Genomic DNA, 27,738 nt, shown 5'->3' with positions numbered 1-27,738 from the left:
GGTGAATGGGCAAAGTGCTGAACTGCATTAAGGAAAAAAGAACAGAGTGGGCACTCTGCAGATGACACAAAAGCAGAGGAGAGAGCACCATAAATGTTAATGCATTCTGTGTCACTTCTACCAGCCAGATAAGACCCCATCTTTTGTTATGAACAGAAAGTGTTAATAGATTCCCGTGCAGCCTCATACCCTGAACATATCTGCTTCCTATCTCAGCACTAAAAGGATCCTTCTGTCCAGGAGATGTGAGCTTGAGTGTAGCTCGTCCTGATCCAAAGCCCTCCTCTGCCGCTCGTTTTACTTTCCCCTTTCATTCCTCAGACCTTGTTTGGATCAACAGAGGAGTAGAGCTGATGCTGGAGGTGTTGAGGGATATTTTTGATGGCGAACTCCTCATGAACCTTTCCTTGTGCATTAAAGGGAGGAGAAATGCAGTTTGGAACTCTTTTTTTTTTCTCCTTCCTGTCATACATATTCATCCCGAACAGGCCCATAGAGCTAATTTAGAGCACTGGGAGCAGAGCGGCTCACAGGACATGTATGCCTATATTATATCTGAGCAAAAGTGCTGTACATGCTGAGTCTAGTTACTGTAGCTAGTGTCATTATTCCTGCTGACCTGACAAAACAATAATACAGATCAATGTACAGACCCAAGGGATGAAACATACTTTCCAAGAAACCTCTTTTACTGAACTGAACTAAACTAGTCCTCAGAATAGTGACGCAAGACAACCTCACTCTGCCAAGGAAAATCTATGAGTAGGAAAAATGAAGCTGGAGATGGTTGGGTTTTATCTGTGTTGATGGATTGTCATGGGGATAGAGGAGGGGGGTGGGGAAGGAGCGGCAAAAGAACGAGAGAAGCATCTCTGAGGAAAATATCACTTTTTACCGGATGTATTTGCATAAGCTGAAATGCAGGCAATTTACAACAGAGCAATGGGTCCCTGAGAAAGCAACTTGCATGGGGAGCTCACTGCATTTCCATGTATTTTCTCTAGTTGGTAGTCTTGGCACCCTGCCTTCTCACAAGAAGAAAACCTCCATTTCACAGCCCCTGGCCCTGTAACATTTACAGCCAGGGTGCATTGTATAGCTGTCAGTCACAAATCATGAGGGAACTAATATTATGTCTGATATTACAATGCCATCTCACTGTTCAGCTCATGTATATTCAAAATGTAAATAATTTTGAGCTGATTAGTGTGTTTTGATAGCTGCGTGCAGTAAATTCACTCATAAGCTTTATTTTTTCCACTGTTTATAATCACAAGACTCCACTGTAATGCAGTATGTAACAGTGACTTACAATTAAATTAATATGTAAACACAGTTTTAAATATTATATGTGGAAACACTACAAATAAAATCATGTATGATTCTGAGCTGAGATTATATGTTTCACAACAAAAAAGATGTGTTTCTTAAAGTACTTTAAACCTAATAAGTAATGCAATTTAACAGGAAGTCAATAAGGGTATGCCATCTGAAATACTGTACATTAATCTTTAGAGTCAATGTCCCAAATGCCGTTTTTTTTTTTTATTATGCCGTAATGGACAATCAACCCAGATTACTGCATATTCCCTCCAAACAAGGACAACACCTTTACATTTGGTATTGTGTTTTTTCTCTGAGGTTTGTAGCTGCACAGAGAGAAATGGATTATCAGCATCATTCTATAAACAAATGAAGTGAAGAGGAGGGGAATTGAACATACAGAGGCGTGGCAAGTCCTTTAAACTATTGCAAGTTGTGGCCAAACAAACATACGTACAATATAACAAGCAGGAACTTATCAGGGATATCATGACGTTGACTTTTTCTTATTAATAAATCTTAAGTTTCCATGTCAGAAGAGTATCTTTAGTAAAACAGAGAATTACATTGTGTACAGTATCTAGTTACTAATAAGTAATGCAGTTTCCCCTTTGTAAGAGCATCCAGCTCATGTTTTTTGCAGTTTTCGGTGCATACTATACTACTGCTACTTTTAATCAACAGTCTGTCATAAGCGTGACATGTATGTGTTGCATGTATCCACATACACTCTGCACTGGGTTTCATTTTTCTGAGCAATCCACCATTTCTTGGCTGTGGTGTGAGTGTATTAAGATCAGAGCAGAGCAGCAGAGCAGTGCTGCACCTTTCACTTTAGAATGATTGGTGAGATGATGACATAGATACAATCTTCAGATCTTCTCTTCATCATCTTCCAAACACTTCACACCAGCGATGTGCCAGTACTTTTTTGTTTGAATGAACTGTGGACACTGTCTTAGAGATGTATTCATAGAAACAGTTATTCCCACTGGATACCTACAGTCAGTGAAACTAAGAAATGCTTGCTTTCCAAGATGAATCAAATTTCTCGCAGATCATTGTGCATGTGAAATGAATTATGATGCTTGTGAATGGTGTTGAGCATGCATCTGGTCCCGTCACTACAAGCTGTTTATGATGCCAGTAGGTATAAAATGGCACGTGGAACACATTTAAGTCGGTGACTCAGACAGCAGACACAGACTGAATGTATCTGTGTGTGGTGAGGTCATCAGTGATGCTATGCAAACGCAGACCGATGCTGATAATCAGCCAAACCAGTGCCTGCTTCTAAGCTTAGAGTATGAGCTTATATTGGCATATTGCATTTTGTTTTCTCTGCAATGTCCACTGAGGTTTGAAAGTGTTCTAGTTTTTATTCAGAAGCTGGCTTGTGTGTGTGTGTGTGTGTGTGTGTGTGTGTGTGTGTGTGTGTGGGTGTGTGTGCTTGTGTGTGTGTGTGTGTGTGTGTGTGTGTGTGTGTGTGTGTGTGTGTGATTGTAGGACTTAAACTCCAGTCTAGACCTCCTAAGGGAGTTTGCCTGCAGTGGTCAAGCATCTGAGGGTAATGTACAGAGACAAACAGAATGGTGTGTGCTGTTGAGCTAAAGTGGGTCGTGGGGAGGCTACTGTGAGGGCTATGCCTGGTCTTCACGCAATTTTTGTCTCGCCTGGTTGCTCCACCGCCCAGTCTTATTGCCAGAGCTATTAGTGCCATGTCAATATTGTATCAACAATGGAGATTGCACGGGTCCAGTCTCCATTGTCTCTGCCCAAGGGGCAAAGATGAGCCCCTCTCACTTGATTTGCAGTGTGTCTGACTCAGTGCTCGTTCTGTCTTTGTACCTTTTCGAAGAGGCCCCAGGCGGACTATTTGGGTCTGATTTTTCTTAAGCGCATACAGGAGAAAACAAAAGGATCCTCTTTCTGTTGTGTGGCAGCTACTATATAACACAGAGGAACCAGTATGCTGACACATTTGTTGCATCAGTCCACAAAAGCAAGACTTCAACTCAATATTTAAAAAAAATAGACTAGAAGCTCAGAAGAAGAAATCCAAGAAAGCTCAAAAAATAAAAAACGACTTATCCCCAGGAGTGATAGATTTCACTGACAATTATGTGTTGGAAGTAGCAACACAGCAGGTCCAGTCCTCTAATGTCTATATGTTTATAGTCAAATGTTGGAATTTGCAATTATTTGCTCCAGTTTAGCTTTCAGGCATGTTCCTAGAATTTTTCTTTTCAAATAAATTAGGTCACTTGTGTTTCAGTAGAGTCGTGATGATGAACGCACACACATACACACAAGCACGCACACGCATGGAGGAAGTACAGCAGACAGTTTTGTTCCATTCCTCTGTGGTGGCGTGCCAGGATTAGACCACTTAGTTTGGTTTCAATCAATACAAGGGGACACCCAGTCCTGTAGTGAGGCCAGGGGGATATGAGGCACTGGAGTAAACATCCTGCTGTCACATGGAAGTAATGTCCTCCTTGCCCTGGATGTGGCCTTCTTTTAATGCAGCTCAGCGAAACAAATCTATCGGTCTGAAAATATTTAGGTTTCAGTGTGTGTAGCCTGGCCTAGCTTTGAACAGCCATTATGCCCTCAAGGTATGAGAGAAGTGCTTGTGGCCATTCACTTCAGTAGCTATTCCCCTAAATGAGGCACGCACGAATTATAGCACGGCAGCTGACTGCTTTTCAAATGTACAATCAAATGACCATTCCATATTATCAATAGAGAATTTATTTTGTTCGCTACATCTCATAACATTTACTTTATGTGTACACACTCAACATACTGTATAACTGATGCACTATATCCACAGCAATTGTTGATATATTATGCCCATATTAATGATCTTAAATAATAAGTTTGGTGATATCCTTTTTTTTTTCATATTCATATCCAAAGCCTGATATGTCTAAATACATGAGTACCATTAAGCTCCATTAGTTATCCAAAAACTATTAAAACATAATTGAGCCTTATTGTGGCAATTTCGTGACGTATTACTTCATTACCACAAGCATGGCAACTTCAATCCCACATACACAATACTAGAGCACCAAATGTCTGTTTGAGGAAATTCCTACTTTAAAAAAAAAAATGCATATAGCTATGTATATGTAAGACATTTGTGACAGGAATAGGAATTTCAGAGGGTATCGAGAGCAGGAAAACACATTGATGGCTTTGGTATTTTCATGGGATTTGTTGACAATAAGAAAAATATGGAACATCACCAGCCTTTTATTTTGTTTATGAAAATATTTTAACCTAGTGTTTATCTCCCCTACTACAAAATGCAGAAACCTGTTCCTGATGCTATGTCTAGATTCACTTTCATGCTCATATAGTATGTGTCACATATTTCATAGCTGAGTTGGACTGTTCCTAAAGTTTTTTGTCATTCCAGAGCTATTCATAGAGACTTTCTCCAAAACTCAATACCAGTGGTCACTATCTGGACTTTTATTTTCAATAATTTCCTCATGCTAATTGACTATCTGAATTTAGAGGGATGTCTGTGACAGGAAGCCTTGACCATATTTGGGTAAAGGCTGTTGGCATGGAAACCAGGTCTCCTTTCCTCCCACCGTGGATGCTGTAACATGTCTGTAACCTTGTCCAAGCAGTAAGATCTCTGCAGGAAGTGGTGTAGAATCACTAACATCTTTTAGGCTGCTTAGTAGAATACTGAATCCTCAAATTTGACTTACACACACACGTACATACAGATGGATAGTTCAATTGAATGATGGTAAAACATAGAATACAGCTGTGAGGACGCATGACACTTGCCTATTATGTGTTGTGGCTGCATGCTGGCACGGTAGCATTAGTATGGAAGAACAGCAGTGTCTGAAATATGTCAGATTGCTGCATAAGACCATGCTGCTGTTCATATGGTGTGACAGAGCTCTCATGTGCCCTCAACTATACAAACTCAGTTGGGGAGAGAGATCTTTTGCTTTTTTCTATTACTAGAGTTTCTGAACATTATTTTTGTGTCAATGAACAGTATGTGGTCAGATCAGAGTTGAGCACAAGCATTGCATACTTTTAGTTGTCTTCATTGTAATCTCTGCTGTAATCAGGATCTCATTGAGAACTCATCACAGTGCAGTGGTGAGAACCTAATCTTTGAGGTGGTTTTTATTAATTGGTAGCCCGGAGGGGCATGTTGACAGGAAATAAGAAGCTGTTGTTTCTCCACAACACAATGCTAATTAAAGTGTTGACTAGAAGACAGAGTATCTGCTAAACTACCCTGCTGGGTGATTCACAGACACTGTGAATATTCCCCTCTCTTGTAAACTCACTCTATTGAACATGACACCGGGGAGAACTGTGGCAAGAATCTAAAACATCCTCAAAAAACAAGATTGCTTGCTTGTACTTGACTATTTAAAAAACTTTTGATTGTTTCTGTTGACATTCTTTGAATGATTTCATAGTCAGAAGTCATTTAATTGAAGGGAAGATTTGATTTTCAGAGCAGTGAATTTCAAATTGAGATGCGGAGGGACATAAAAAAATATATTTTCCCAATAACAGAAACACATGAATCAGTCAATTGTTCTGTAGTTAGAAACACATTATAAATGTGTATGTTCCTCCTTGCATCTGTAAGAATGTGAATGTATGTTTGAAAGGCGGAAGGTCAGAGATAATATTACAGTAACAGCATGTGCAGAGGCAGACAAAGAGAACAAACAGATAAAGTATATCTCAGGAATGAAGCTGTTTTCAGAAAATGACTACAGATGCAAGTGTTAACTCAAAGACACTTGCATATTATCAGGTGGCCAAGCTTTCATTTAGGGAATTATACCTCTTACCTGCTGAGCATATGAAGTTTAATAGGCAGACATATGGCTTTTGGCCTTATTTTTTATTTTCACGTTTTAGCAATACTACCTTCACAGCGACACCCATAATTATGTGACCAGACTGCTTGGAGAGATAATTTCTTCCTGCCATTCCATCTTGGAAAACATAGTCTAATATTTATGCGTGTTAAGTTTAATTCTAAGTAAGTGCTCCTTTTGGCTCTCTATCATTATTGGTTTAATGACAACCCTATTATGTCCTCAGCAACCTGTGGAGCAAGAGGTAACTTCATTAGAGAGCTCCAACAGTGACCACAGACCTAGAGTTAGTCATAAGGGTTTGGCTGCACTAACTCCTGCTGTGACACTGACATACTGACAATGTGCCACATGATGAGTCTGAGTCAGTGTAATTAATTGTGGTCTACCCCATTTGTACCTGTGAAACAGAGGTAAAGGGTAAAAAGACATGCGTCAGGAGCAGACATGCTGCATTTGCCATGATGATGAACACAACCAACAATGGCACTGCAGCAGGCTTCTTTTTCCATTTCAACGACTACTGTGTTGGCTTCTCAGGAGGTCCTGTTGTAGATCGATACTTTTTTGCGTCACAATAGTGCAGCACAAAAGTTGTAACTCTTCTTACTGAGCAGCACAATGTAACTTCAACAGCACGCAGTTTTGGTTAATACAATTCATGCAAATACACACACCAGAGAGAATACAATTGTCAGTAGTCCTTCAAATATATATATATATATATATTTGTCCATGAACTTTCTGATCTAAATGCTGCTATTAGCAAGACGACACTATTTGTTTGGACCCAATACTTTGCTCAAGGTTTGGTTAAAGTTTAGGCTGTCACCTGACTTCCTCCTTTGCTCCTTTCACAATCACAATCACTATGGTCACTAATGGACTTTTTCACATGAAAAGTCATTGTAAAGCACTTACTGATGCTGGCATTGTTCTTGGGAGGACATCCTCACCATTGTGCTCATTTGCTATGTTGCTTACCAGCATTGATATGAAGAGGAAATTCAATCAAAGAAGCTCAAGGACATACAATACACACACATACCCATGTCTTGGGTTTTGATAAGCCCTCAAAGTGGACTTTTCCTTCACTTGCACCAAGTAACAACGCATCCTGTTATACCCTGAGATATCCCATTGCATTATTTTCCAGTATTGCTACTGCTGGTGTTAAAGCCCCCTAAGTCCCAACTTTTACTAAATAACACTGTTGATGTGATACACTGTACTATGCCTGCAGTATAACCACAGAAGCATCTCAATAAACTTGTAAAATGCTGTCACAAAGCAAGTGGAAGAGCCTCTCAAGAGGGGCTTGCCAGCCAGTCTCTGTTGCAAACAAACAACTATTTAGTATGTCTGGGCATAGCTGTGTGCTCCGAGTAATATTAACAATATGCACAAAGGGCTTAGACAATGCAAACTCTCCTCTCTTTCTCCATCATAGGGAGGTCAATGCAACTTATCCGTCTGAACTGTCCTTGAACTGAACTAACTTCTAAAGTTTTAATGTTTGAAGGAAAGATTTCATGTGTGGTGCTACTCAAATCCTCTCTTATCTATAGACAGAGAGGGTGAAGAGTACACACAGATCGCTCACTGTCTTATCCAAAGTCAGTCCCAGCAATAGAGCTGTCCTGACTGAGTGATTCAGAGAGGAAACGTTAGAGAGGATATTTAGTGTTGGGGGCTGCCATGTCACTAGCAACCTGGATAATGTAACACTGGAGGTTGACTTGTAGTCCACTCTATTCAGGAGATGTTGGGGTAAAGGCTAGTCCTTTTATGCATTTGACTTTCTGTGACTGGGATCTGTGTGAAAATAACATGCTGTGGCTGATCCAGTACTAGTAGTATTTCTAATGTAATGGAGCATGTGGAGGACACCTCTCCAGAACATTTTGAGGTGACATGAGGCCAATTTTAGAGAAGGAAGTTAATGTACTGAAACCGGCTGCCGAGTAGAGTCTTGCTGCCTAACTTATTCTGTATGTGACACACTTTTCTGATACATACATTGCGTGCTGTGCTTTAGGCCGTTGGCTATTCATATACCAAGCCTTCACTTAGACATGAATGGCTCTGCATACCCTGTAAGGGCCACCACTGGTCCTGCTTCAATTCCACTGGATTATTTTGCATGCATTCGATGTCATCACCATGGAAAATGCAAACATGTTTTCTCCCCAAAACTTTTTCTTGGTTCAAGCTCAGTATTTGCACTGAATCAAATCACACCATATAACAAGCGTGTCAGGTTATAGTTTCTGAGCTTCTGTTAGGATTTGGTTGTCAGAGAATAGGCTGGTCCCCACTGATTTCTAAAAGCGATAGTCACACTGACTCATTGGTGTCGATGTCTTGGAGGACAGTGATGACACATTTGGGCAAAGGCCATGACGTCTCCTTTTGAACCTTTTGAGTCAAAAGTCACTCCTGAGATGACTCTCAGCTCACAATACAGGTGTTTCATTTTGCCTTTGTTCGGTATGACCAGCCAATTAAGAAGAAAACTTGGCTGAAAGTGGGAGAGACTGACCTACAGCTCCTAAAGTGTGTGTTGGCTGCAGGTTGTCCACTACCGTCAGCAGTTCAAACCTGAATTTGGACTGCATTTTATATATAGTTCCCAACTAAGCTTGCCCTTCGTGTTTTCCAGCATGCAGCAGACACCTCTTTACTTTGCTTCACTCTCACATGTCGGAATGTGGTCAGAAGTATCAGCCACCTCAGCTCTGTTTCTTCCACGGTAGCAGAACATTTTGCCCAGCACAGCCTTACCGTTTCAACGCAGCAGCACAATACTTCTTCCCAATCTCCAGCAGCATGCTATCTAACAGAACAGTGTTGAATATGAAGCTTGTGTGAAGTACAGCTTCTGCATTGTGTGCCATAACGTTGAGAGCCCTTTATTTTAACATGCAACCCCTTTATTCATATATGAGGGTTCATATTATTCACATGATTAAAGTTACCTCAACAATTTCATGTTACTTGAATGATTCAAAACAGAGATAGGACAGAAAGGCGCAGTGATATATACAGTACTCATGCAGTTAGGTTCAATACAGTTTAACGTACACTTGAAGAACACTGGAAAAACAATAGCAGTAGTGTTTATTGATTCAACTCTTTGCAGGAAAGAGATGCTTTCATTATACAACTGCATGTAGAAATCTTCACTTGACCATCAGTCATGATTAGAAGGCCTTAAAGAAGAGCTATATTTTTGATGATGTTTTTAAAACCAGAACTTAAGTGTACAATAGTATGCCTCTCCAAAGAGAGTCAATTTTTTTTCTCATGCTCTATTTTGTAGTTTTAATTCCAAAAGCAATGAACTTCATCCAAAAGAAAGCAAGAGGCTTTTGAGAAGAGTGGATTGTTTATAAATACTTTCGTTTTCTTCTTTAGACTTTTTTTATTTATTTTTGTCTAAACCTCTTTGTTGTCCCAGTTAGCTGTAGCGCAGAGTGGTTCACTGTTAACAAAGGAGCTATGGACTCATGAAGGAAGACACAGTTCGTCCTTGACCTGTTCAGGATGAAGCGCTGTGAGAATGGAACTGATCTACTTTGGACGGATTTCAGGAAGGACAGACAGACAGAGACGGACACAATGCCCCGGTGGCCCACTGCATCTTGAGAACTGTCAGAGGAGATAGAGAGAAAGCCTCCGGAAAGCTGTCGACCTGTGACCCCTATCTCTCTCACTGACAGTTAGGATTTGGTTTATGCATTTGCAGACACATCATCGTCACACATACACTCACCCACTCACTGACACATTCATAAGTACGTACGCCTGTACGCACACGCACACAACCTTTATTTGCACCTAGGTACAAGGATTTTTGAATGTTATTTTCTCTGTGCTTGGTCTTAATGTGTATTTAAATGGATTTATGGAAATGAATAACACTGTTGTGGCATCATTTATGCATTAGAAGGGAAAGAAAAAAACTGTTCGTCACATCAGCCAGATTCCAAAGCATCCCTAGCCAGCAGAATCCAATGAGTGAAAGGAGCTAAAGGAGCAAAAGGAGGAAAAGGAGGCTATTGGTTATACGAACAGCTCAGTGTGAAATGAAAAAAATCCCATCTGTTTATCTTCCATATATGTAGTTTGGGCCAGCTCCAGCTGTGCTAATGGAAAGGATGCTGTGTGTACATGTACTGTATATGTGTGTTTACGCTGAACAAGAGAAGAGAAAACAGTATCATTATTTGACTATAACCGTGTCACTGTGCTTTTATGATGATAAATTGTTGTGCAGAGCAGGTTCTGCATCATATTGAATGGTTTACAGCTACATGTTTGCTTAATACTCAATTTCTGTACAGAACAGGATAGTGCTACAGTACTCCTTGAAACACACCCAAATAAAAATGTTGCAGTATGTAAATACAAAAATCAAACCAAATAACTTCCAATATTAACGGTATCAAAACAGTGTTTTTTTAAATTAGCTTTTTTAACTTCATTAGGCGGCTCCATTGAATTAATTATATTGTCTCAGTCATTTGAGACAAAATTAGAGTAAGGATGAATAAGAATCGATGTGGAATTTTTGTTTCTTTGTTTTGCCCTAAGTGTAAATGAAGTCATTCTATTACACAAACACGCAGTGCCATTTGCTGATTTGATTTTACAACACTAACTGTGCATTATTTCCTATTAGTTGGCTGTTTTATCAGCTTGAGTGGTATTATTTATGTAGTCTTCACAGCTTGCATAATGAACAGGGTGTTTTACAGCACAAATCTCTATGCAGTGCATGAGGGTTGCTGCATTTCACAGAAACTGTGACATTTGATGTTGCAGATTTTCCTTAGCTTACAGTACATGCATGTATGCTCTATTTCTTTAATATAATAATCATGTAGTTTGTGGCAGCAGCACATGCATGAGAGATAGATATTCAATGAGAGAGCTAAGCACGTCACGATGAAGGTAGTCATAGCTATGGTGATCATTTAAACCTTAAGCTACAGGGTTCTGCATCAGAAGAGGCAGTCAGAGATGCTGAGGTGCAGATTAATTGGAAACCAGTAAGTTGATGCCTTTTTGACCTGTGGAGGTCAGAGTTTCTTTCACTCACTCTAACCGATGGAGAGTAATCAGATGGACAAGTACCCTGATGTAACATCCTCTACTAACACAAACAGCATTGACACTCTGGCCTCCCTCTTTGTTGAAATACTGTACAGCTTGTGTGTTGGTATTGAGTGTTGACTCGCTGTATCTGTCTGTTCTTATCATGTCACTTCTCCAGATGACTAAGACGGCACTCTGTTTCTATTCTCGTACACTTGGACACATTAGCATCAGTGCATTGTGTGCTCCTCTGTCTCTCTCTGTGGCGTTTGTGAATCATGTTTGGATGAGTAATGGCACGTTTGATATTCGTAGAATACTCCCAGTTGTATAAAGAGCTCAGGTTTAATATTGTATCTCATTATATGACAGGCAATATTAAATACTGTATGTCTTTGTGACAGAAGGATGACATTGACTCTGTCTTGTGTGCATCAAACTAGAAATTTGAATTGTGACCAATCACAGTTTGGTTCTCTTTTGGTCCCTCCCTGCTTTAAATCACAGGACGAATTGAATCTAACAACCTTTTTATTCCTCAGCTGATCAGCTCCACATGTCTTCAGGATCAGATGGCTTGGCAACAGGAATCTTTTCCAGCCTTTAATATGCTGTTCTCACTACAGTATATTCTCTACCAGTATACCCCAGAGATGAAGGATAAAGCGCTCATTCGTAGGGGCACATATGTTGCTGTGCCTGACACAGATGTGTCACTTCAGCACACAACAGGTATACCCGGTTCATGCATGGCTTGCCCTGCATGCTTGATCTGAGCTAACAGTTGCATCTGCACCCGCACCTGATTAGAAAACAGTGTGCAAACCTCTGCAGTCCTAGACCTTTGAGGGTTCCACTGATCGTGTTAATTAAAATAACACATCACTAGATATATTTCTTGTAATCTCGACAGTAAACATCATAGTGGCTCTTAAGGTGGAGAAACATTACTGTTAAAGTGGTTCTAAGAGCCCATCCCTTTCTAAAGGGTCTCTCCAAGTGTCGCCTGATGGCCCTTTAACTGATTTAAAGGCCTTGCTCCCATTGGGTCAGGTACTCTTAGACCACCCATCTGCTGCTCTCCCGTCACTTTTTTTCCAGTCCTCCAAAAATCATCTCATCAGCTCAGTGCACTGTGGTTGCAGTCTTAAGTGAGTAACAGAAACTACTCTTGTCCTTTTATACTCTTTTGCTCTCCAAGGGACTATTACATCCAAGACCAATTTCTCCTCCTCTCACTGATCACTTAGTTCAGGGGGAAAAGTCAGCCACACTTTCCAACAGATTTCTCCCTTTGCTTCCCCTTTTGCTTTTTAGATAGCTCTCCATGGCTTTACTTTATGGTGTCTTACCTTTCAGAGAAACAAAGAAAAACAGAGAAATGTAGATGCAAAAGGGGAAATGTGCTCAAAGCATCACATGCATCAGAGACTTGCGCAATCCTTTGGGTCTTAAGTGGAAACAAAGAAGAGCTGTTTTTGGCTCTCTGTCAAGAAGACATCTCACTAACAGGAACAAGAGTCAGAACACAATGGGAAATCAAAAAACTCTTTAATGATGAAAGTTTAGTTGTGAAACCAGATTTTCTCATTTTGTGGCCAATGCGCTGCAATCATCTGGTTAAAGCAGATGAGATCTGTAACTGTGCTGAAATTAGTTTAGGTTGTGGTCCCAGGTGTTTGTTTTTGTGCAGGCAGGGAGAATTTAGTTGTGAATGTTTTCCCTAAAGCTGTGTGCATGGCCTCTGTTTTCTTGCTTCTCATACTTCAGTTAACCAATTTGTCATGGAAAATGACTGGAGCAAAGGGCAACCTGCTGAAGGCTTGTTGATATTCTAGCAGAGGCGATCTTACAGGAATTGATCACAACGATGTATCAGATCACAACTGGTTGTCTTCTTTTAAGGTTTGAATATCTGGAGTAATATAATACGGTGATGAGGTTTTTAGCAATGGCTCTGTTATTCATTTTTGGATGCTAATGATCTCCTGTTCCACTGAATATGTCAAACATCAGCTGCTGGCTTTGTGGTAAACTTACAGACCTTTTGTGCACTTTACATTTTCACCACTTGGGGGCACAAATGAACAAGTAACTAATGATAAACCTGATAAAGGTATCACCTCACTGCTGATGTCATTAACTTAAGGTGCTGCATATTAACACAGCATTTCTGCTAAATACCCAAAGTAATATTAATAGAAAGAAATGACAATGTGTACACATTACACTTGTATTTACCTGAATATAAAGCTTTTCAATTTAAGATCTCATTCTGTTTCTCTGTAAAAGTATCTGCTCTTGAGGACATAGTAAGTCAGGTTGTTGTTGTCCTTGGCAAGCAGCCCTGATAGATTGCCTTATTAGGTGTAATTATGCAGATTGCACTGCCGATAATTATAAAAGTGTAAACACATTCAGCAAGAACATTCCTTTTCACCATTGCAAATGAGAACAGAGCAGTGGTTCCGTGCTGCTGACTTTTTAGCACCAGGTGGCTGCACCAAGTTATTGAGATTCTACAAGGTGAGAACAACACAGTTGCCTAATGTGTGCAGCATCTGCTTTGTACTTCAATCGCTTTCTGCAACTATATAGGAACACTATACCAGATACAACAGAGAAATAAGAGGTATCCTCATCTGTCCTCCTGCCAGATGGCAGATTATATTTATTTTACCTCTTATGTTCATTTTATAACAATAAAGTGTCCGTTCTGTAAGTATGGAGCCCTTGGTTGTAATGTATTTGTACTGAGTAAATGAGTAAAAAAGTGAAATGTTCATCATTAATGTTCATTTAATTGGTTCCTCCTTTCCTCAATGGTTCTTTCATTGTCTTCATATGAACAGTCAAGTGAAAAAGAAAATGGAGAAAGACACGTTATCCTCTGTGTCACGCTGGCTAAGTTGGGCTTTCTTTGGGCATGAAATGCCTGTGTATTCCCTGTAAACCGTAAAGATCAGCTCAGCAGTGCTTACAGTTTTTTTTCCCCTGCAGCTTAGAACACTGCAATTCGAAGGGGAGGATGTTGAATGGCCAGTGTGCAAACAGAAGCAGGCATACTGCAGCTGAGCCTTGTGCTCCCCAGTCCTGAACTCTGAACACTGAGCACACTTCCCAGCTGAACCGGATTGTGTTTATCAGCAGGGCTTTTATGTCCACATGTTCTCTACATTCCTGTAACCCATGCTGCACACTGGGTCTGCGATCAGCATTCCCCCTCTTGTGAGAAATGGTCTTTTATTAGCAGGCGAGGCAGACTTGCCCAGATTCAGAACCCTCTCTGTGGACAGTGCTCAACTGCCAGCTCTGGCACTGTGCGTGCTTTGTTTACGTATGTGTGTGTGTGTGTGTGTGTGTGTGTCTGTGTGTATGTTCATATGTTTGTGAGAGAGAGAAAGAGAGAGAGAGAGAGAGAGAGAGAGAGAGAGAGAGAGAGAGAGAGAGAGAGCAAGTTTGAGAGAGCAAGAGATAGAGAGAGTTGCCAATGTGAGCTGCAGCATCATCACTCTTCTAAAATCTTGCTAACGATAGACTGCAGAGTCCGGTTAAGAACCTATAGAAAACAGTTTTCCTGGGCAATGGAGAAGCGAGGATTGGGTTGGACCGCTTGGCTTCAGATTTTTTATATTTACAGGATTACCATTGTCGTACAACTTCCCAAAATTCACGGAGAGGGAAAGAAAAGGGAGAAGAAGGGACATGGGGAGTGGAAGAATAGAAGGAATCTGGAGAGATGACATGATAAAAGTAGAAACAGAAATAAATCTAGCCTGTCCTGCAGTCTCGCTTTGCTTTCTTTCTTCCTTTTACTGCTCATGAATGTCCACACAGGAGAATGGATTGAAAAAGACTGAACAGGGAGAGTAGGGAGAGGTTGTGAAAGGAATCAGGGCTGGGGGACATAGCTTCAATTCCTGCTATTCTGCCTAAATAGGCTCTTCCTCTGTAATGCACTCAGGCTCCAGTGATTCGCTATGTGAATGCTGCCCATTTGCATAGCCACTCTCCCTCCTGCTTCCTGGCTGGCTGTCGAGGCTCCCCCTCCCTCTGTCCTCCTCCTCCTTCTCCTCCTCCTCTCTCCCCTCTTCCTCTTGCGCACATCTTCTGGAACGGCGCTGCCGATGCTGCCTGTGTGTGAGTGTGTGTGTTCCTGCCCAGGGCTGCTCTCTCAGGTACTGCCGTTGCTATCGCTCGGGCTCATTGAGAGCAGAGATCCCTAGATGAGGAACGGGTGCGCTACTTGGCACAACTCACAGGTGCAATCACGCCGTCTCCCGCGCACCGCTGCAGCTGTCCGACACATGCAAATGAGACTCGGATTTAACTATGGTCCCATTCCTCTGGACAACCTTTGAGACCACTGGAGGAGGAAAAGGAGGGAAACTCAGAATGTCTGTCTTGGTTTTCTGAAGAGATTCACTTTGCACAGCTGCTATCCGTCTCTTCTGAAGTTGGCTTTCTCTTTTTTCTGGCTTTTTTTTGGAATATTAACAGTTTTTGGTGGGGAAGATCTCTAATTTTGTGAGGGCTTAATAGAAGGAGAAAGAAAGAAACATAGAGAATAAAGGAACTAGGGGAATTGGAGCAAGCTGGAATTCTCTATTGCTGTTTGAGGTTGCCCTAATTTCTTGAGTGAATGTTTTTGATTGTTTTTGTATGATGATTTATGACACTACTTTACCACTTTGGGTGCTGCTACGGATTTCCTAACTCAGTGGAGAACAGCAAGAGGCTTTTTTCCCCCCCACAACCGACATTTTGTGTGGTGTCCCTTTTGCTTTTTTTTTTTTTGCTTTCTCTGTGGATCTGTGCGAGTGTCTCTGGGCATAGTGAGCTTTGGCAAGGTGAGAAGTATGGGGCTGTAGGGCTCACTGAAGTTCCACCTTGATCTGCAGCCTCATCTGGCCACTCAGGGAAGATGTTCGGAGGCTGGAGGACACAGTTTTCTCCCCTGAGGCCCGTAACGGAGCCCCTAAACCGAAATTCAGCTTCACTCACCCACCTGGCCTTGTGGATCACTGCCCTGGCTCTGGGCTTTGTGGCAGGGTCAGAACCCGGGGCTGTGGAGAGTCTCCACCACATTCACCTCTCCCATGGAAACAAGCGCCACCATATTGTGCCTATTGCTATCCACAGATCACCTGCCTCCCTAAGAGCAGGGCACAGTAAGTATTCTCACCATCCGACACCGTCCTTGCCTCACATTCAAAATATTCTCTGCGCGCAGTAACTTCTTGAGCAGTTGTTTTATATTTCATCTTTGCCGTTAACTTTTTGCAATCTTCATTAACTTTGGTAAATGTTGTTGCAGAGCCTAAAATATGACTTGATATTGTTTATTTCTTTGCATTCAAGATTCCCCTTCCCAAGACATAGCTCTGGTAGCTTAGATCCATCCCCTTTTCTCCGTCTCAGCAAAGTGGACTCTGTCTCCATGTCTGAGATTAGCCATATCCCTATCTCCAGATGCTCCACTGTGTCCAGATTAGGCAGGATTAGAACGCTGTGGCGCTCCATGTTGCCCCTGGGTGTTTGGAAGAGACAAAGATGTGTTGCCTCCAGCTCTGCAGGGCATCGAGCCGCTCCTGGCCCCTGCCCAACATGGAGTGCAGATGAGGCCTCTTTACCCTGTGTGGCAAGAAGGTTCATGGCAGAGGCATTAGTAGTGTTGGATGACAAGAAAAAGAGGAATAATCTCAACTATGAGGAATTATATAACCTCACCTCAAGTATACATGGTAGACTGCAGTATGCTCGCCACAGTATGTGTGCGAATGATTTCAGAAATACTGCAGTTTGGATTTTTTCAACCTTTTTTTTGCAGTACTTGTCTCCTCTCTGTGTTGAAGTTTTGAGTGATGCTAATATTTAAGATTAAGGCAGAATGACACTTATAAGACCAAAATACTCGTTTTCTTTAGTCATCCTACTGCCCAGGCATTTTTGAGTGACGTAATCACTACTGGTGTAACACTGACGTAATGCTGAGGTCCCCTGGATTCCATTGAGTAGACACTGCATAATAATGTGCAACAATCTCTACTGTTCTCTAATTATCAAAGTTTAGCAGTACAGTGCATGAAGTTGAGAGTGATGCCACCATTACAGAGCAGCACTGGCATTTTGAGGATGTTTTTATTGGACACTGGAGGAGCTGAGAAACAGACCAGAGTCTGGATCACTGGGCAGAGTTTAGACCCATGCGAACAAGGGAGCCAGTGCTCCTCAGTGATGATGAGGGAGATGGGAGGTTTGCCGGCCCACTGAGACAACAAGAGAGGCAATTAGGCCACTCTGCCGTGACCCGTCTGGAGCGGACAACACTCAGCTCACCCCCTGCTCCTCCCTAAGGACCCCGAGGGCATGTGGTGCTTTCAGGCGGATTCCACTAGTTAATATCATAGTTATCGTTACCGCTCCTCTGTGCTGTTATTATAAGAGAGAGAGAGCTTGCGGGGACCAAAGAAAAGCTTTCTCAGTAACATGATTACATTTTGGTTGATCAGGAGGGTGCACGAATGCAAAATGGGAGACATGCTGTTCAACATGGTACCTGGCTCCAGGACAAAGCTTGCTGTTGTAAAGCCCCAGCGCTGTTGTCTTAGCTGTGCTGCAATTGCTTTAATTTTCATGGGGCTTGTTCGTTATATGGAATGTCTTTTCACTGCAGCAATTAAACACGTACAGCTCTATTGCTTCAGACTAACCATAGCCCCTCAGGTTTGAGTGTGTCTATTTTAACAGTATCTTTTTTTCTGCTTTATATTTGTAATTTCTATGTATTAAACAACATAAATTAGCTCTCTCCCTGCCACCACCCCTCTGCATCTCTCTCTCTCTCTCTCAATGTCAACGTCAATGTTAAAATCTAATCCTATTTGCAATACTTATGTAACTGTACCTGCCTTTCACCATTGTTCTCACAGTGCATTTAATATTGTCTCAAGTGATTAGGCCAAACAAAGCTAATTGAGTGCTGACAGTTAGCTCTATATGCAAATTGTCTCCATCTCCATTTCATGAAAATGCACTTTTTCACTTTGTATGTAGCTAAATTTAGTACCTCTGGCTGCCCTAATGGTGGGCTATCCATCCATTTGTCCAAATATTCTCCGCGATGTGAGCACAAAATTCCTGTGAGTGATTTCATAAGAAAACACACATTACACTCTGTATATAAAAGTATACTGTAAGAGAAAACATCTTTTGTTTCCTTTCTATTGAACTCTGTCACTGATTTATGTGGAAAGAAGAAGAAAATTACCATGGTCAGGATGTATGAAATTGAGTTGGAGTGTGATGCATTGTTTGTTTAGGGCTAGCAGTAATGAGGTTCAGACAGTATCAACTCTGAGTAGCAGACATACCATTCATCACGAATAGACTCCCAGAGGTGATTGTCTTCTTTCCCAGAGATGGATAAGGTACTCAATATGCTGGATAACTGGGTTATCATATTTTCTCCTGTACCTGCTCCTTTTATTCATTGAGACTGGGAGGATGAGGTGATCTGATCAATGGGAAAAGAGTTTTCGAGTTTAATCAATGGATCTTATTAGTGGTTAATGGGAAAATTGACTTTATGTGGTTTTCTGTTGATTTTTTTGCCTCTAACCTTTATTGGCTAATGCAAAAGATAGTGATCTGCAGTGATGTAATCTCTGTCTATGCTATGTGTATTATGTGTGTGTATCTTCCTCTCAGGATCATATACTATTATGTTTAGTAGGGGGAGAAATCCACCTCCAGATCCATGACGATTATGTGATATACTTAACATGTCTGTGGAAACCCCCACCCAACACCTGCTCCATCAACTACTGCGCGACTGCCTTTTGTATTTTAAAACTCGGTGGTTTGATCAAAGTCAGCGAAGCAATTTAAGTGATTATAATCTATTTTAAAGCTCTCCACCTTCAGAGCTAATGGTTGAATGAATAGGGGCTCATCTGTGCTGGCGCTTCTGCAGAGAACACATGAGTGGTGGTGAGGGGAGAAAGACAGAGGGAAGGTATAAATAAAGATAAAGATGAAGAACCACGGAGATTGAGAAAGTGAAGAAAGAAAGGAGAGAGGAGGGAGAAACTGGATGGTCTCTGATGTTGTCTTGCTGCTGATGTGTTGTGGGCTTGTATAATATAATTACTCCCATGTCTCTGAGCTGATGTCATTCTGCGATAGTGTGAGGATGACAGTATCTCTGCTTCTGAGAGGCAGCGGAGATGATAGCTGCCCTGATAAGGATCTGAGTACATGTTCCTCCGCTCTAGAGGGAGCAGAGGCAGTTATTGACCCAAGAACGAGAGAGTGAAGACTGCAGTCGTTTCACTCTCCTCTTCCTCTGATGTGTGAGAACACAAATACCCTCTTTTTATTTGTGTGTGCTTTAGGTCTTTAACCTACTTGCATCTTATGATACTCGCACTCAGTCCCTTCTTCTTCTCTTCCCATCCTCCCTACTCTCTGCACTCCCTCATCTCTTCCTGACCACTCATCCTAACCCACCCCCAGCTTCCTTGTTGGTTTGCAGAACCCATCCAAGCAGACAGAGTGGGCAGCCTTTTGCGCCTGCAGTGGTCTGTGTGGTTTCGGTGGTGACCAGGCTATGGTTGGCATGAAGGGAAATGAGACCTGACTGTGCGTGCGGTGGGCAGCAAGGGGTCAGCTGAGTAATGTGTCTGGTTTCGGATTAGAGACTTGGGAGACGGAGAGGGAGAGAGAGAAGAAGAGCCCCCTCCTTTGACTCAAGGGGATTTCTGCGCCCCTCACATGCATAGGTCCTGGATGAGTTTGAGTCAGGGAGCTCTTTGCCCATAAGGCACTCGGTGAATCATCATCAACAGCAACGTCTTCTCTGCCATCTCGTCCCTTTCTTGTTCATCCTGTCTGTCTGTTTGTTTACACCTCTGGCTTTCCTGTTTAAAAGGTATTTTTTAAGAAATTACTTCAAATGATAAGTTGTCTGGTCAATGTTCGCTGCTGGTGTTACATCCATTTGATATCTTTCAAGTTGAATAGAGAAAACTCATACTTTTGCAAAGAAATGGAAGAAAGCTATCGTAACTAAACTGCACCATTTTCCAGTGTGCAGTGTTGATTTCACACATACACAGCTGTTAACCCTGGAAAATACAATGGCATATTGTAATGGGATAATGCCACCGTGACACTGACAGACTGCACCAAATGCATAAAAGACTTGAATATCATTAGTTTATATGAAACATTAATGATTCTCATGGAGGGAATTTGTTTTACCAGCAGGATACATCAAAACAAGAGTATGACAGATACAATAATGCGCTGTATAGAAAAAGGACATAAGCATTATTGGAAAGTGCCAGAACTTAGATTTGTGCATTTGTGACTGAATGCATGAATAGTGTGGCGATAAAAGGAATAAGATAAAGACCTTATGCGAAGAAATGCAATATAAATAGAGTAGGTCAAATACGATTGTTTCCACATAATTCTTAAAAATGTATGTTAGCCACCGCGAAATTTTCTGGCATGCCACTGTATGGAAGAAGTAAGCGTGGAGGAGTTATGCAGCTGGTGTGCAGGTCAAGGTGTTAAGAATGCTAATGAAAGAGCTTAAAGAGTTCTCCACGGTCCTTTCTGATTGACTCTATAAATGCCTCTCCATTTCCCAGGGGAACAGTACAAGAAAGGGAAAAAAAATAAAAATCACTGAAATAAATAAAGTGGAGATCAAGAATGCAAATGCCCAAATTTGAGTGAATTGAGTTCAGTCACCCTGGAGAAGCCTTATTCTCTGTCATCACAATGAGGCAGCAGCTATCTCTGTGCCAGTCAGGCCTGTATATACACACACTCATGCACATTCACTCACAAATGCACACTAACTCACTGCTCATACAAAGCGCAGCACTCTCTCAAATCATCTTTCATCTCTTTGATCACTTTGAATCATTGTCACAACCCGAAGAGTGTGAGTGTGGGTAGTTGAAGCGATATGCAAATTTGCACATGGGAAAAGTCTCATTCATATAGTGTAACACATTGGTTAGAATTTGAAATGGGTCATAAAAAATATCTGCACTCGGAAGGTATAAAAATGTAATTGTACACTTGTACAGTAGTTCCAACAGTACAGTGATGACTCCCCTAGTGATGGACTAATTGGTTCTTGGAAAGGGCAAAGAAAAAAAAAAAAAAAACAGAAGATGGAGGGTGAAACCTTTCAGTCTTTACAGCATGATAACCCCAACCACATGGGAGGCCACAGAGGATGGGTTCCTGTGGCAGCCAGCTTGCAGAAGACAAAAATGTATGATTGCCATTGATCACCCGATCGATAATGAGCCTCTTCTTAAATTTCACATGGCTGTTTTGGGAGAGAAAAAAAACCCCTCCATCCTCAAGCTCTTTTACGTGGGTGGTTTGATTGACAGCGTTATAATTATTCTTAGCTTACAAATCATTACCTAACAACTTTATGTACGTCCGTGTATTCTGGCTTAATGACAGCCTCAAATAAGAAATTAAAGGTTTTAAAAAATGAATGGCTGCCCTGTGTCACAATAGGAGGCCTCAATAAGAACCAACCATGTCATAACTATTCTTTTTTTGCTATTTACAATTGCTCACCTGCAGCAGAGTGGCAACAGAAAGAAAGCTGCCCCCTAATCCACTCTAATAGGATTGTGTGGGATTTCACCTTCCTCATTGCTCCTTCCATCTCTTAGTGCCTCAGGCCTGCTGGCAAGGGCTGATAAAAACACGCCTGCCTAACACCTAAGTGCAAGCTAATATTAGCATATATTTTGAAACATAGTGTAGAAATACAATGCATACCCACGCATTTTTCTTTTTTTTCTCTGTTATATATTTATTTATTGGTAGATACATGGCGTCAGTGTGAGATAGAGGACAGCACAGCTTTCTTATGGTGTTCCTACATTGCCTGTTGATAAGGGGGAGGCAGAGCTGTATATAAATCGCAAAAGGCAGCAGTTGTGCTGCACGACAAAACTCCCTCTCATACACCCCAGTACATCAGCACATGCAATGTTTATTTCTGGAAATCTTTTTCTCTTGATCTTCTCCAGATACATTTTTTTGTATAATTTCTAGACAAAATGCAGCTAATTAAATAATATCTCACCACTTAGTAGAGGCTTACTTAGAAAGTGAGGCTACTCAGCAATAGGCAAAGCAGATGTTTAATCCTGCAATTAAGGCCAAGGCACACTTGTTGTCCCCTGGGTGCAGCTTACAAAAAGGAATAAACAGTAAAAATGAAGCGGTGTCATGCAGGACTGACATAAAAATGAGATACATTAGCATGAGGAATAGGCTTGTTCTGTGATATAACATAAAAGGTATTGGAACATTATTGTCCATATATTAGTACATGTTTTCTAATGTGATCTTATTTTGCATGTTACTTGTTTACTTGCCGATTTATGTAAAATGAAGACCCTACATCTTGCACAGTGCATTTTATGCACCAAACTGAGTGTGTTAAACAGTGTCTAGTGCTAGTTTTTGTAAGTGTTGTTTATGCTCCACTACCTACTGCATATGTACTGTACATCGCCTTGGGCTACACAAGGATTTTCTAAAGAACAGGGACAATGCAGAGGCTTTTACCTGATATTTTTCTTAAATGTAGAGGTGGTGATGCGGATGCATTAAATCATTTTAAAGAAAGCCTTCCGGCGGCAACAGCGTTTTGTAATTATGCTGGCATAGTATAGATTTCTATATCATTTGCTTTTATGAATATTGCTAATGTTGGAGTATCTTCAGTAAAGCACAGTAACTCTGTCTGATCCTATAGCAGCTTCTTTGTGAGAGCAGCGTTTGTGCTGATGCAGGTTGGGCTGCATATGGTGATGGGCAGCCAGAGTTGTCTCTCGTTTCAGATCAGAGCTCTGGCCCTGGACTCTGTTTTCACTTTCACTGTGTAATTATCCCCCACACTTGTCTTTTTCAGTAATTAGAACTGCAGTCATACTCCACATCTGTTGGCTCCCTAATAAAGAAGACAACGGCTTCTAGAGACCATTTGGAGGCTACGATGTTGTGGTACATACTAGCTGCACATACACACTGAAACTAAATAATGCACTGATGTCTGATGGCACGTAATCAGACAAAGAGGCTTTTAACTGGGAATGAAAAAGCGAAGAATCGACTGATGCTTGATTTTATTTAAGTCTAACTTTGATATGTGTGTTGGCTGGCACGCAAATTAAACACTGGATGCAGAAAAATCTAATCAACAAATTGCTGGCAAACAAAATGGCTGACCTGAACTGAGAGAAAGGGAGCATTGTGTCTGAGGAGCAAATGAGGCAAGTGATGATGAGAGAGTAAATTAGAAGCTGTCGATACTGTGAGACACCTCTATCAGAGCCAAGGCTGTTGGCTGGGGAGGCAGATATGCAGCTGGTCGGGGTAACAAAGGGCCCGTTTGGTGTATTGCTCCATTAAGACACTGGGTCTTGTCAGCTCTGCCTGGATGGGCCATTCTGCTCCACAAGGCAGGGGCTCATGTATCACTTAGGGCTTAGGGGAAGTGAGCATGGCGAAGGAGGGGGCAGAAGGGTGTGAGTGACACTGGTCGACTGAGCATTCATGGCATAATGTTACCAGCCCAGGGGGCAGAACTTTACCTCAACCATGAATTGATGGTCCCCTGCCATGAAGAGGGAGGGTGGTTGGTATGGCTACCCCGGGGCGCCGTCATGATGAGGTGAAGGCTTATCTCTTCACAGCAGTGTGGGGATAAAATATGGTGAAGCACTGCAACAGTCTGATGCAGGGGCAGATTTCTTGATTCAAAATTTATGTCGAACTGTAGATTGTATCTAGCTTGGCACTGGCCACACTATTTCGCAAATACTAATTAGTCTGGAATCTCTCAGTTTATTTTCAATTTCCAAGAGGAGTTATCAACTGGTGCAGACCAAAATGCCTCTGAATGTAATTCGATAGACCCCATCAGAGCAACAAAACGTGTGATGTAGCATACTTCTTATTTAAACTTACCAAATACTTTTGAAGTATGGCAAACACATCTTTCTTGTCAACAAAAGCTATTGTTTTGAATTCTTTTAGAGAAAATATGCTTGTTTCTTTAATACTGACGTGTGAACAGATTCAACAGCAGCTGTTCATCAGCGGAAGCTATCTTGATTGTTTACAAAAATGGCTCATTGGCCAATAAGGTCAAACTCTTCTGTATAGTCATTGCATCAAACCCATCCCATATTTGGTTGTGATTGGCCCGACTAGATGCAAGACTGGCGGAGAGCTGTCTAAATGGGAGGGGGGCCAGACACATCTGCCAGAGCAAATAAACATGAGCTTGCAAAATCGTCTGATTCCAGGGCTAGGTTGTGTCAGTTTGCTTAGGTTAGGTTCAGGTTATATCTTAATACAAAACTGATGTGCTATATGTATGTTGAAAGAGTTACTGCTGATATCACTGTATACAATAAGGACAAATTACTGTAAACAGTACTTGTTCGGTGCACAAGCTCTTAGGTTCTGCTGAAACTAGTAGTTTGCCAAATCACGCGGGTGTCTTCCAAAGTCTTTATGAGTACAGAATTCCCTTTTCGTGTTTCCCCCGACAGTGTTTTCTTGCTGAGATACTTGGGTAGTCGCATTGCAATAAGGTTTGTTGCAGGCGTAGCAAATTCTGTCACCCATCTGATTCTGTGACCTGATTCGGAAATTCAGCTATATTGTCATCTCAGATGCTTTTATCATACCTTATCACATAATGTATTTTGATAGCAGGTGTTGCCAAAACTGTATTTTATTAGGGTCATGATTTTTTCTTTATGTACTGAAATCAGTAAACCGTCAGATTCTAGCACCAGTGTTAACCAAATACTGTCAAGTGAGGTGCTCTAGAGAAAGACCTGTACACCACGGCTATCAACATATCTGCATCTAATAGTATCATAGGGTCTCAATCTTTGGTTAATAGGTATGAAAGTTTGTGACTCTATATAGGGTCACCATTTGTTTTTGACTATTAGCTTATGAGCTATCACATTACTCACATATGGGCTTTGAATATAGTATTACACAGTAAATTAACAACAGGCTGAAATGCCCTCTTTGGTTGCAAGTTTCAAGCGTGTTTGACCTCTGACAGTAATGCTATGGAGTCTTGTCACTGCAGCAAGGTGAGGTTAACCCAGGTTAATAGAGTTTAAATTTTGTTTCTTCAGTTGCTCTTTGCAGTAAAAACAAACAAACAACCTTTTTCTATTGCAAGTCTTTCACTTTCTGTGTTTACCTCCCTGTATTCCTTTCTTTCTCCCCCTCCATCCTGTTTGATGTGATCATTTTGTACTGTACTCGCCTTGAGGTCTGACTTAAGTGCTCCCATGTTTTCTCTCTCTCCCCGCATTTATTAGGTTTTGTTGCTCCTATGATTTTGGAGCCGGCATCTTATACCCTGTAATATGGATGACCAATCATGGGGGCAAGCAGCAATGCCCCACTTTTAGTCTCTACTTAATTTAATTACATCAAATTAGCAAAGCAGGGAGGGAGATGGGGGAGAGAGAGGCTTAATCCTTTGCAGCTTATGAAGGCAGGTTGGACACTGTCAGCTGTCCTATGCAGAAATGCTGCTTTGGGATTGTCTTCATTAGAAGGAGCTTAAGGCTCATAGGTCACTGGATATTGTTAAAACAATACTGTGGAAATGGGCTAATTAGAATATTTGCCTAGTGTAGCCTAAAGACTAAGGCTGAGTGTGTGAGGACTTTAAATTCTTCCTTTTTTTTGCATGTAGATTTGTCTTTTTATCCATGTTTGCCTTGCCACTTATTATTTGTTTTAAAGGTTTTCAGCATAAAAAATTATGTTTCATTATAGTTATTATCATCAATAACTCATTAAATTTGCCATCATTGAAATACACATGCTCTATTGACATAGGTGTATATAATATCTCAATCCCAAACAGCAGATATAACGCTGGTGAAGATTAAGTCTCTGGGCAATGAACTGTAAAAGTTTATATCGACTGTGCTGTATATATGCCAATATGCCCAGACTTATTAAGCCAACACAAAGTAAGCAGGCATTCTGGGCTCTAGGTTGATTTAGCACCTCTGTCCACTCTGCTTTCTGCTGACTGCAAAGAGAATAGCTCAGCTCCAGCCTTTTGATAAAGACTGAAGGAAGGATTTATCACTTAAAAAAGAAAAAAAAATGTGGAAGGAAGTAAAGCAGAATGTGGCAGAGTGTGCAGTATACAGTATTTTATGGTACGGGTTAGTTTCATAACAGAACTGCAGCAGTTATAGACAAGCTGGCAAAATTGCTCAGTTTCCACTCCATGCTCACACAATAAATGTTTTGGCTCTGCACGACAGCAAAGATTGCAATGATGTATAAAATGGATGAGATGCTTGCACAATACAGCAATCCTGTGCTTTTTTTTTTTTCTTGTTCGGCCCCTCGCATATAATTTTGATGGCCAAAAGTTTGTTTTGCTGTCATTTTAGTAGTATGTTGTACAGGATTGTTCCAGCTTCAACCTGTGATGAAACCTTTTCTCATGCCTGCTGGTTCTGTTCTAACTGCCTATCCCATTATAAGGAAGGCAGTTGTTTGTGTTGAGAGAGGATTAAGACAAGTCAACAATCCATAGCCTTTTTAGTCCCCCAAAGGGGCTGCTCACACACCACTGAAGATAGAGAATGGCTTTTTCCAGGAGCAAAGCTTGAGAGTGAGGTTTAAATTGTTGAAAGGACTCCGCTGTACTGCAATGGAACAATGAACAGATATAGAAATAGAGATTGGGTTGGGGTGTGGGGTTGGGAGGGTAGCCATAGGGATCTAGCTCTATATCTCACTGTCCAGTTTTCATTATCCAGCTGAATTTTCTTCATTTGTACCCATGGGACGGATAACCAAAGGGCTGTGCTTTAAATACCGGCTCCAAACAACTGGAAGAACAATTGCTCTCAAATCATATTTTCAGAGTTGCTGTTGTTCACTACTTAATTATTCCTGCATACAGAGGCTGCCAGTCAAAGGTGACAGGCAATTAATCACCTCACATGTCAAAGCATTTTGTTATGTCAGCTACAAAAGTAACACCTGACTGGGGGGGGGGTCTCTCCTGCAAGCATCTGTTTTATAAAATGTTTATGTAACATTAGAATTACTTTAATAATGAACATTATGAAGAAAACTATTTAAACATAATTATTATGACTAATTTCTTCTCTTTCTAAAATTATTATGACTCATTTTTAATTAATTACCCGACACAAAAGCCATACACTCCAAATACACCAATTAGCAAGAGTAAATCGATTTTTGGAGTACGGAAACACCATTCTCCATTTGCAATGCCTCCTAATCTAACACACAGCAACAGTCACCTTCACACTGTGAAGCCTGTTACAAAAAAAAAACA

The 27,738-nt window shown here is 41.2% G+C and overlaps 1 protein-coding gene across 25 annotated transcripts in view; it reads left to right on the top strand.

The window, feature by feature from the left end:
• Positions 1–27,738, top strand: part of LOC127375151 (neurexin-1a) — a 240,738-nt gene that overhangs the window by 121,773 nt on the left and 91,227 nt on the right. For 2 of the 25 annotated variants that reach the window (XM_051421182.1, XM_051421165.1), the window contains exon 1: positions 15,405–16,477. The exons of 21 other annotated variants lie outside the window; for them this stretch is intronic. In XM_051421182.1, the coding sequence (XP_051277142.1) occupies positions 16,231–16,477 (247 nt within the window). In that variant the 5' untranslated portion in view covers positions 15,405–16,230. Of the gene's footprint in view, positions 1–15,404; positions 16,478–27,738 lie in introns of those variants that run through there. 2 more of the 25 variants (XM_051421173.1, XM_051421155.1) reach the window with 1 other exon arrangement.

Source organism: Dicentrarchus labrax, unplaced genomic scaffold (assembly GCF_905237075.1).
Source record: "Dicentrarchus labrax unplaced genomic scaffold, dlabrax2021, whole genome shotgun sequence".
Lineage (NCBI taxonomy): Eukaryota > Metazoa > Chordata > Actinopteri > Moronidae > Dicentrarchus > Dicentrarchus labrax.
The sequence above is the reverse complement of the archived record's forward strand: the minus strand, read 5'-3'. Positions and strand labels throughout refer to the sequence as shown.